The sequence below is a fragment of the Chlorocebus sabaeus genome, chromosome 7 (genome assembly GCF_047675955.1).
Source record: "Chlorocebus sabaeus isolate Y175 chromosome 7, mChlSab1.0.hap1, whole genome shotgun sequence".
Lineage (NCBI taxonomy): Eukaryota > Metazoa > Chordata > Mammalia > Primates > Cercopithecidae > Chlorocebus > Chlorocebus sabaeus.
Window position 1 is genome coordinate 66,334,568 of NC_132910.1, and position 12,459 is coordinate 66,347,026.

The 12,459-nt window shown below is 32.1% G+C and overlaps 1 protein-coding gene across 2 annotated transcripts in view; it reads right to left on the reverse strand.

Annotated features, from left to right (window-relative positions):
* The window catches only part of LOC103236155 (N-deacetylase and N-sulfotransferase 4), a 290,410-nt gene that overhangs the window by 39,144 nt on the left and 238,807 nt on the right, over positions 1-12,459 (reverse strand). For both annotated transcript variants that reach the window (XM_007999644.3, XM_073017826.1), the window contains one exon: positions 3,066-3,248. In XM_007999644.3, coding sequence (XP_007997835.1) covers positions 3,066-3,248 — 183 coding nt within the window. The remainder of the gene's footprint in view (positions 1-3,065; positions 3,249-12,459) is intronic.

Here is a 12,459-nt window from a genome sequence, read left to right on the forward strand (position 1 = left end):
AGAAACCTTATTCTTTCACCAAAATAATAGTGATTATTCTACCAAAATAATAAAGGACATGAATTAATAGACACCAGTGAGTACAATTTTAAGAGTCTGACACACTAAGGACTAAACTGACAAGGATACAGTCTGGGGATTGCATTTCATATGTGTCCTCAGTACACATTCCCATGTTAATCACCTTTGCAAGAATCAACTTTCAGTGAGAGATGAGCACAAATGCATTTTGTGCCGTACTTATCAGGCTACCCACTGACAGATATTCATATTGCAGTTTTTAATTAGGTGACAAAGCAGCTTCACATATACGGTAGTTGATGCTAATGAAAATTTACACGAGGAACCAAAGGAAATTAAATAGATGTGAATATTATCATTTTTCACTTTTTCTTTTATTTGTGGTAACAAGAATGTGTGAATTGAAAAATCTAAAGAAAGATAATGGTTGACTTAGTTTTAAACATGAAATATACTGAATAAGAAGTCACACTGGTAAATACAAAAAAGTACTTTAATGTTTTATTTTGACACTTTGTAACAATAACAGAAACACACCATATTTATCTATTCTAACTCTCTAGCATTGTGATGAATGGGCCATAAAAAAACCTACCAATTAATGCTAAGTAAAATAAAACTAAGTTCATATTTTATAGAGAAAAGGGTGACAATGCCTATTTTAAAATGGCCTATTATAGATATGAATATGAAAAGAAGAGATAACCACCAGGGAAACAAACTCAGTATTATGCACTTTATTGTTACTTCACAGTTTCAAGATTTTTGGACATGATATGTTTGGCGAAGTGCTGCAGTAAGTCAACTGTTCTCAAAATCTCATGTATCTGAATAATTCTCTCTTTAACTTAACTACTCTATTTTCTATTCCTTGTTTTTCTTCTTAAATATATTTGAGAATACATGATTTTTAGTTAACAAAAATGTTTGGAACTTTAAAGTTTCAGTGAAAAATAACCATATAAATAATATAATTCACATAATAGCAAAGGGAGTCTTTCAGTAGGAAAACATTTGCTCATGTATCATTTAAGTACTCTTACAGAAAACTATATTTTGATAATGTATATGAAAATTCCTAAATGTATATAAACAACAGCAATGATGAAAATTTGTAAACTCTACGTTATCTTTTCTGAGTTATTCACTCTGTTATGATGAACTTCCTAGGAACTTACCCCTATGATATCATGTGAAATTAAAATTATCAGCACTGGCAAATTATATATAAATATATATTTCTTATATCTTCCAAGAATGATATGATTTCTGAAAGAATAATCCCATACTTTAATTTCTAATTTCCATTTACACCCCTAATCTACCTGCACTGTATTCCATATTTAACAAACCTTCAATCAATACTTAGAATCATCATGTTTTCTAAATTATATTGGAGCTGGCATATCTTTGATTATATTTATTTTTTAAGAAAAGTGTCACTGATATCCAAACATATTAATAAATACAATTATCTTAAAAAGTTCAAACAATATCAAGAAATTCAGTTCATTGTTTAAAAAACACTTTTTCCTTTTTCTACAGATAGAGGAAGAGTAGAGCTGGAGCTGGAGGCCATTGAAGGATTCTTTCTATGTAAGCTGTCTAAAATCTTTGTTAATTTGTCTGATTTTTACTATTACTGTACCATAAATATTATAGATATATTTTATATAAACATTTGTGACAAAAGAATTGATTTACCATCAATAATTTATCAATTTTATAAAAGTGTGTGAGATCTTTTGAATAACCACCATTTGTGGGACACATGCTATGTCTTTATACAATTCTATTTTGTGTGTGGATATATGCTCATAATAATTATGCTTCTTTGTATTTATCTGTCTTTCTAAATTGCATATCAAATGGTAGATGGTCAAGTAACTTATTGGAATGGTAAACAGAATGTGTAGTTCAATTTAAACACAAATGCTAAAAAGCTGCTTAATAAATTATCAGAATATAATATGACATATGATAGCAGTCAGTTTTAAAACACATTTGAAACATATGATAGTGAATAATGAGAAATCTCTCCACTGGCTTTGAGAAAAAAATGTATTTTGTTCTTTGCATGCCCTAGAACATCTAGCCTTACCTTACATATAACAGATGGACAATGAACATGTGTTGGATGCATTTCTGACAGTGTAGACAGAGAGTGGCATGTAATATGATTTATGAAACAAAGAGAAACAAATAGTCTTGAAGAGAGTGAAAGAGGATGACAAAAAGTCTGTTTCACAGTAATTTCTCATTAATGGTGATGCTACTTTCTCAACTGACTGCTTGGCAGGGGACTATCTGATCTGTTCTCTGCAGCCAGCCTATTGATTTTGTGGGTCGATGTAATCTGATGCATAAAGAGGCAAGAAAATGGGAGGCAACATTGTCCTAGATAACTGCCAAGAAGCAGATAGTTTATATTTGATGCATCCAGGCTAAGTGGCCCCATATGAAGTTGAATTATTAGTAAAAACAATCCTAACACTGACAATTCTCTTTTTCAATAGTTCTACTGTTAGTGAAATATTTGTTACATGTAAAGAAAAGAGAAGATAGGCTTGAGAGATTAACTATATATGGATACAAGGTAAAAATTGCTTTTCCTTTCTTATATACACAATGTTGTACATATACATATCAAAGTCTAATTATAAGTCTTAGATTCCAGTGGCTCTAGGTTTTTATTTCCCTAGATATCTACTGTCTAACCATTTTACTGCTAGTTAGTGCTCCCACTGCATGCAAGTTAAAATGATTAGCTTGGAGAAGACACCAACAATAAAACAACATCTTCAAAGCAAAAATTTTAAACCAACCAAGCAACCAACCAAACAAAAACCCAGAAAAGCAAGCAAAAAATGCAATTTATAAAATAAGCAAAAATTGTTGAGGAAGAGAATAAAACTATTGTATAAAAGAGGATTTTGAGTTAAATTCCAGTTTTAATATGTCCAGCAGAGTTCTTAACACAAATTATACATTCACAAATTGCTAGTTTCTTTCCTTCCACCCCAGGAGAGAATGTTAAATGTTACCTGCCATAGAGGGTCTTTCTGCTCAGGGAAGAGCTCAAAATACTTGTGGGCCAGTTGCACTGGAGGCAGAGTTTGCAATTTCAGGTTGGTCCAGCTCTGCACAAAGTTGGCCAAGTTCACAAAGGTATATAACCCTAGGCGGTCATTTCCATAGTTTGATAAATGGGTCATGAAAATGCTGATCTGAAAGATAAATAAAAATGACCACAAAAATATCATATGCTTAAGCTCAAAAGTAGCAGTACAAGCCTCAGGCAGCACTTCGCCTCACCTTGGAATTTCATAAGAAGTACAATGATCTTTTTAAGTGGAAAGCCACACATTTAATTTTAATCACAAAATAACACTTAAACTCACTTTTAAAATTAAAATTGAAATTGAGAGTGTCATTTCCTCACTGTTCTTCAGAAGTATAGTGTTACTTTGCATATCAGTTTTACTTATTGTGGAACAAATACCATCAAATTCAATCTAGTAACTTTCAGACCAGTGAAGAACTAATATTAGACCAGTTCTAAAATTAAACAAATTTTCCAGAACTTTTCTGGTATAGATATGTGTACAGGTTGAAATAGAATCAGACTCAAGAAAACGTGTTTCTTTGTGGTCTTATTAAACGAATTTTATTGCAGTAGAGACTGTAAATGTTTGCACAGAAACTGATTGCATTTAGCCAGAAACTCTTCCCCATTCATCAATCCTTTTACAACTTTTCATACCCCAATATTAACCCTAAAAATATCATGGCATTTCAGTGTTGTTCTTTTGTGTATCATAGACAAATAAAAAGTGAAATCAGATTAATTGGTATTGAAAGAGCAACCAAAAATTCAAATGTTATTACAAACATAATCTAATATTTAGTTAATTAGGCATTGCAGCAGGGATTTTAAAAAATACTAAATAAAAGAGAAATTGCAGAATTCTGATTTAAATTGCAGAGATTGTTTATGCAACTCATAAAAAAGAGAGTTCATTACTTTGTGACAAGCATAATTTTGTACTTGTTCTTCAATTTCATATTTTCAAATTTAATTATCTTAAAAATTCATTTTACTATTTACTGTATTGATCTGTATTGTAAATGTTTTATAACAACCCAAATATTATAATGAAATAATTTATTAACTTTATTAGAAATGCAAGGCTAAAATAAGGTTATAAATAATAATATTAGAACAAATGTAACATCTGAAGCTGAACAGAAAAATAATATAGAAGAAAAGTCAAGTGTCTCATGGCTAATATTTTGTATGAAAACTCACTGACACTTTTTTAAGGGTTTATGTTTCTTGGTGTGGTTATTTGGAAATAAAATGGGTTTGCAGAACTATTCCAATGTTAATTTTATTGACACCTGGTTAGATATTAGCCATGCAATAAGGACTATACGCAGACCTTCTGTTCCCATGATCTAATATGTCACTGGATAATTGTAAATGTCTAAAGAGGAGGTCTTTTATCTTAAAAAATAATAGAAGCATTATCTTATACCAGAATTTAGAAAATCTACTCTGGCAAGGCACTGTAAGTTAAAACCCCTCTATAGATTAAAGACACCTAAACGTTAGTTGATAAAATGGTCTTACTTGAGATTCATATGGAATCATTTAAACAAATACAGGCATAAATGTCACTGGTCAATATTACACTGACCAATCTGATAGATATCAGTTCATTGTTTGAATGCCCTTTTTATTGTAGAAAACACATTCTCTATTATGTGTCATACTAGAATACTGAAAAAAATATCTGAAGGAAACCTGTTAAAATGATCAAAGTCATACCTCATCATGGTTGAAGGTAGAGAAGAGAATGTGGCTTTAATGTCCCTAACTTACATAAAATCATAGCTAAAATTCATATAGTGCTTGCTTACTATGTACTAAGCAGGATTACAAGCCCTTCACATAGATGAAATAATTAAATCCTCTCAACGCTGTTACAGGTAACTACTGCTATTGTCTCCTTTTACAGATGAAGAAAAGGAAGCACAGAGCAGTTAAGCAACTTGTTCAAGTTCTACATCTAGTCAGTGGCAGAGTAGGAATTTAAATCCAGGCAGCCAGATTCCCAATTCTGACATGTAACTGAAACTTTCGCCAAAACATGTATATACATTGAGTTTGACATCCATCATTTTTTCCTTTTGCCCTTTTCAACAACAACAAAAAAGCAAGACAAAGAACATATTTTTATAGAAGGCAGTAGAAAACTATGTAAGTATTATCTTGGCAGCTTAAAGTTTTTATTTTTCTTTTTACATTGGAATGAAAAAAAATATTTTGGAAACCTTAAATGAAATCTTTTAAGACAATGAATTATAGCATCTGAGAAGAATATTACTAACAGACTGCAAATTTATCTTTGAAGACAATATCACTGCTCTCATATTTCTAGTCCATTTTTTATCCTTGGAATATACTCAAATATTTTATTTGAAACATCAAAAAAGACAATAGATATTTTAAAAATATTATTTATTTAATTTATCTAGGTAGAAATGTAAGTTAAACCCCTTAAGTTAAGCCTCTTAATCCCTTTACATTTAAGTTAAACCTCTAAATATTAATTGACAATGATTTTAATTGAGATTCATATGGAATCTCAAGTAAAATTTAAAACATTTAAAAATTTTAAATGATTCCACATGAAGCTCAAGTAAAATCATTGTATCAACTAATATTTAGGGGTTTAACTTAAATTTCTACCTAGATAAATTATATAAACATAACACTGTCCAATGTCAAATTGGCCAGTCTCTCACCCTTAAATTCTTTTATCTCAAATAGAAAGTTCCCTCTTGGCAGGACTTAGTTACAGAGTTTCTGTAACATAGCATGGTATCAGTAGTTGATGACCATATAATTGCCACTGTTGTCATGAGAACTTCTTGATAATTACCACAAAATAATATGCATTTGATCCCAATAAATATGCATTTATCTCATGTCACTGCTGTAATTAAGAAATAAGACAGTGTAAGTAGCATGCTTCAGGATAATTATGGTTTCCCAGGACTGAAAATAGTATGAAAAACCAGGCTGCCGGCTAAATGCCTGAAGAAATACAATAATGTCCTAGAAATCTACCACCTGCCCTCTTAGCATTGTTATTTTAAGAAGGAATTGTAAGGCACCTGTGAGAGTCTAAAGTCTGACAAAATTATAAATAAGAATATTACTTTGAGAGTATCGTAAAGAGTATTTTTATATCATAAGCAGATGTATATTATCATTTCATTAGGGTATTAATATAGACTTTTAAAAGATTTTTGTAGCAGAGTGATTTTAAGTCATTTTTCCAGAACATTCTTAGGAGGATAAGCTTTGTTTGATGACAAAAAAAAAAAGTGTAAAACTGAATGAATGCAGGGCAAATGGAAAATCTGTCTTTGAAAGAAAGCAGAGTCTGGAGATATGTGGTTCTAAGCTGAGGCATGCTGCTGCATTTAAATTTTCCTTTACTGAGAATAAAAACAAGCACCCTGTACATATTGGTTGCAATCACTGTTGTATGGGACAACATGTGCACATGCCTTACTGGTTAGAAACAAATTAGTGCTGGTATATGGTCAATTGGTTGCACTTTAAGAAAAACAATTCTGCAAGCACAGCTTAACTGTGCATATCTGGCTTGCTAAAATCACCTATTGTGCAGACAGAGCATTTTAAGAGTTTTAGCATTTCTGGGCAAATGGCTTCTTTAAACAAACAAAATAAAACCTATTTCAGAGAGTGTAAGTGTGTAAGACAAATTAAAAATGGATGTTGTTGAGGCATAAATAAGATAATTCAAAAGACATGTGGTATGAGATAGCAAATAATTTTTCACAGACTTATGTTGCTACTATTTTTTACTGTTTATTTTGTTTTTTATATATTTATTTTGATTATTATTTTCTTATTGAATACTAAAAATAATATTTCTCAATAGTGTACTCCCAAAAGTATCATCTGGGGAAAGTATGACAGTACTACATGGATAAAAATGGTTTATATATACAGCCTACTGAACCTTGAAATATTGCCGCTCAGAGATATGCATTGATTCAAACAAGCAGAGCTTCATCTTTCATATGAAAAGGACAGGAAAGGACATCTTGTTCAATGGATGCATTGGAGAATAAGATATTCAGTAAGTGCTAATTTCAGTAGGCCAATTGCAGCAGGCTTTCCAAGAGGGCACCGAGATCTGGGTGCCATTGCTTCTGTCATCAAGCACTCTGGACTGCCTTTATCTTGTTGTTGGCACTTCTACCTATGTTTCTCCCTCAACTCTCAAGGCTCTCAACTTCACTGGGAGTTATACCTGATGTAAAGGACGAGTTGATGGGTGCAGCACACCAACATGGCACAAGTATACATATATAGCAAACCTGCACGTTGTGCACATGTACCCTACAACTTGAAGTTTAATAATAATAAATAAATTAAAAAAAAAAAAGAACACCATCTTGAAATTAAAAAAAAAAAAAACAAGTCTAAACTTTCTTATCTGTTGTAAAAATATACAAGCAAGCTTATGGGCACGTTCATAGTCTATTCATTAGAAATATAAGCAGTTTTTCATAACCTGATTGTCAGATACAATACATATATTCAAAATTTGGGAAGACATTATCTATGGAATAAATCTGTTTAATGATGTATCTAAAGTTCAAGGAAAAAGGAAGCTTTACGTATTTTAATGTATACATCTTGATGATAGGAAATTGAGTAAATATAATTGAACTTTACGGATAATCCTTAACTGTGGGTAAACACACTGTCATAGGACACATGGAATGGTGGTAAATAAATTAGGCAACTGGTTATCCCCCTGAGTGTTTAATTAAAAATTATACAGTTAATTGTTCTTTTTAACATTTTGTTTAGTCTTAGGAGGCTGCCAATATTCAAAATATAAGAAGATAAGAAAAAAGGGAAGATCAAAATAAAAGTGAAGCATTACTCTCCAAGTTGAGTTAGAATATTTTCACTGCCAAGACCAGAAGAATTTCCTTGCTTTTCCTACTTGTGTGACAAATAGAATGGTATTGTAAACTGTATAATCAAGAATATCAGTAGCCAGAATATATTATGCAGCATTTTAAAATTGGAATTAAAAATCATTTTTAGAGCATACATTTTTAGTTAAAGTACACATTGAATATTTGGGTATTTAGTCCTGTGCCTTACAGTGCCTTTAAAAGTCAAATCATTTACAGAATAGTCAGATATTTGGTTCCTAGGAAAAAAAATGCACAATCACAAACACAGAAGGAAACAACTGCTTTGCAGAGCAAGGAGAGAGGCACCCTGTTAGGGCAGCTTGCTTTGTGCTCATGCTGCAGCACAGTATTTTTCAAGATAGGTATTAAATATTAGCAGGCAGTTTCCATTTTTGCCTCTGTGGCTCTGACAGCGTGCTGCTTTTCAGAATAGTTCAATTGTGTTTAAAAATATGTCCATTAGCTTGTTAAATTATTGATTATGCTTTTAGTTCTCATAAAATGTGAAGGTAGATGGAATATAGGGAAATACATCCCTGATGGCTCATCTGATGGGCTTTGGCATTGTACTCACATTTTTCTTATAAAAGGTAATTTTGTGTCTTTATTTTATTCTAAAAATAGTCTGGAACCACACAAGGGATATTAAGAGTCAGACTAGGCTTCACATTACTAATGCCAATAACACTTCTTGATTTAAACACACATAACTATTGATAATAATTGTAGGCAACCCAGTCTTAGGCAACTCTTCAGGCCTGGGCAACTAATAACTTGGTAAATGTCAACATCTATGTTCTTAGGTATCAAAAGTAAGGAAAGTTTGTCCAAACCTAATATAACTATATTAATCTTTCGCTCCATCTAAAAATGGCTCTCAGCTTGTAGTCTACTATTTAGATACATCACTTTGTTTTTTTAAAAATGAAACACTCCAATGAATCATTGATTAATGATTGATCTTAATATATTATGTTGTTGAATGTTAATTTACTTATATAACTTTACAAAGTGGTTTTATGTGCACTTTTGTTGTGTTACTAGGAACTAAGAAACTATCTTATTTATGAGAAAAGGAAATGAGGATCAAGGGTTTCAGGTGGCCTGTCTGAGGTTATATAGGGAATTCTAGCAAATCCGGCATTCAAAGTAGTCAACCAGCAGATTGCACACTTAATAATTTGTTAAGAGAATAGTTCTTACATTAAGTGTTAAGACCCACACACGCGTGTGTGCGCAAAGCTGGGCATAGGAATTTAGAATCAGTATTCTTTCTTATTCCATGGGTCTCCCAGAACTTTGGCGACAAATTCATCAAACTTCCATCTATTTTCTGTTTCATTTTCTTCTATTATTTTATTTACCTGGTACATTTTATTTATAACAACTCTATATTGCAACTAATGGTATTTCTTCATAAGCTTTTCCTAGAATGGATTAAATCTAAAATATCACTTACATATTTTTACTTTTTTGGAAATGAAAATAAAATTTGATATTTCAATCTGTGTATCTATGCACATACATACATTTCAACTGATTACTGACTCTAGACACTTCAAGATAACAAGTACTGAAGAAAGAAATGATTGTTTCACTTGGAAATATTTTAATTCTCTTGCAGCACTAAAAGCAGATGCCAAGTTTTTTCACAATGGAGCACAATAATAGATTTCCACTAAGAAATGTGTTCTAAAAATAAAAAGTAACTCTGATCTTCCAATTTCAAAGGGATACACTTTTTTAATTTAAGTAGATGTTTCAAGATTTATTCCTCTAAGAACTACACTTAGAAGGAGAAATAGGCCGGGTGCAGTGACTCACACTTGTAATCCCAGCACTTTGGGAGGCTGAGGCTGGCAGATCACCTGAGATCAGGAGTTCGAGACCAGCCTGGCCAACATGGTGAAACCCCGTCTCTACAGAAAATACAAAAAGTAGCCAGGCATGGTGGTGGGTGCCTGTAGTCCCAGCTACTCAGGAGGCTGAGGCAGAAGAATCACTTGAACGCTGGAGGCAGAGGTTGCAGTGAGCCGAGATCACGCCACTGCATTGCAGCCTGGGTGACAACAAGACAGTCTCAAAAAACAAACAAACAAACAAACAAACAAAATGAGAAGTAAGAGAAAGAGGAGAGGCAAAAGAAAAAGTAAAGAAGGAAAGAAAATGGAAGAAAGAAAGAAAGAAAGGAATAAGAGAAAAGCAAGAAGAAAGAAAGAAAGAAAGAAAGAAAGAAAGAAAGAAAGAAAGAAAGAAAGAAAGAAAGAAGAGAAAGAAAGAGAGAAAGAAAGAGAGAAAGAAAGAGAAAGAAAGAAAGAGAAAAAAGAAATGAAAGGAAAAAGGAAGGGAGAAAACGAAGTGAAGAAAAGCTCCAGAATCAAACACATCTCACCATGTGTAGGTCAGATGAGCAGTGAAAAGGTTAGGCTACTAAGAATTGTTTAGTTCATGTCTTTAAATCTCCACTTACAATAAACTTCAGTTATTGATCTTTCCACTCAGGCTACTTCCCTAAGCACAGGAGCTCTATTGCTCCATGTGACTTTCATTGTGGTTTCATATAAGATGTGCATCATCACAAGCATTTATAATTAATCACTATTCCTAGTTGATGTTGTAACATCCCATATCCTTGACTGTTAAAAGGAAATCTTTTTTTGGGTGTGTGAGAAACTTAGTTTTTGGTTATTAATTTGGAGCGGGCTTCATGAAGAAAATAACAGTAATGAAAGAGTTAAAAAATAAAAAAGGATATTGATTAAAATATCCCAGAAGTTTGTATTTCGTAAACCTGAAAATATAAAAAAATCAGATTGCTACAATATTCATATTGTTTTGATTTGCACACAATGGAACAATACAAACATGAAATTTGGAATTAGAATGCCTACGCCTGAGAACTGGCTCTTCATTACTGTATCAATTAACTTCTCTGAATCTCAGACATCTCTATGGCTAAATGAAAACAATAATTTAGTTTACAGGTTTGTTGTGATGCCCAAATGAGTTGAGGTATGCCAAAACATTTTATAAAATGAAAAACATTGTATATTATCACCATAGATATTCAGTTAAAATAAATTTAGAATAATTAATATATCAAATATAATGTAACTTATTTTATTTATATTTAATAGATAATATATTTTGTAAGCAAAACCAGTGTTTCTTTGTTCCTCTGCTATCATTCTTATATACCAAGGCCTATGATGATATAATTTCTGGTTAAACCAGAAAATTTTGGATACAAGTATACCAGAGTGAAAAAGACTAACTTTGATACCTAATAAATGAAACCGTAGTCTTTGTGTTATTTTTAAGTTTTATTTCATTTTTAATTGATAAATAATAATTGTGTATATTTATGAAGTACAATGTGAAGTTTTGATACATCATTGTGGAATTATCAAATCAAACTAATTAGCATATCCATTACCTCAAATATCTACCTTTCTTTGTGATTAGTATATTTAAAATCCTCTTTTAGCTATTTTGAAGTATAATATTCATTACTATTTGCTATAGTCCCCAGGCTGTGTAATAAGACACTAAAACTTAATCCTAATACATGCAAGTTTTATCCATCAGAATCACCTCTGACAGCTGCAGTTAAAAATCAATATAGGAAGAGATTGTTAAATGGAATCCTTTGTTAAAAGTTCAATTAGTAGATTTGAGAAGCAGACACTACTCAAGGGTAGTATGATGAGGTGATGCCTTGTTTTGCCCCTCCTCTACACACCTAAATCAAAGAGCACCCCCATCCGTCTTCCCCATTCCCTTGCCCTTCAGGCTACTCACTACCTGACATATTATGTATTTGTTTGGGTATTTATTGGCTATTCTCTCAGTCTCACGTTACATTTTAATCTCCTTGAATACAGGAACTCTGGTGCTGTTGTTTACTGCTGTATCTTCAATGCATAGTAAAATACCTGGCACATAATAGGTATGCAAAAAATATTTATTGAATGAACAAATAAATCCTTGATAACATACACTTCTTTGCCAGCAGAAAATATGGAGTAATTTAATTGCTTTCCAATTATTCCCCAAGGTCTGAAAACACGAGGGGGAAAAACAAAACACTATCCTAAAACCCTGAAAACAGCTGGCATTTAACAGGATACAATGAATTGTTAAATTACATTTTTTACTTGTGTTTTCCATTGCCATTATCAGACTAAATGCAACTGAAGTTCCATTCTGCATCTGATTATTTACCAGTGTCCCAGTTTTCCCGTCATAATATTTGGTTAGTGCATTATTAACAAATCAGAACTGTTTTGATTCAAGACCGGCTAGGGTGTAAACACCGACCTTCCTGAATAGAGAAGTTGGGCAGTGACTTTGTCAAAGCAGCAGTAAATAGGGCAGCTGTTCTAACTGAGAACAGAAGGT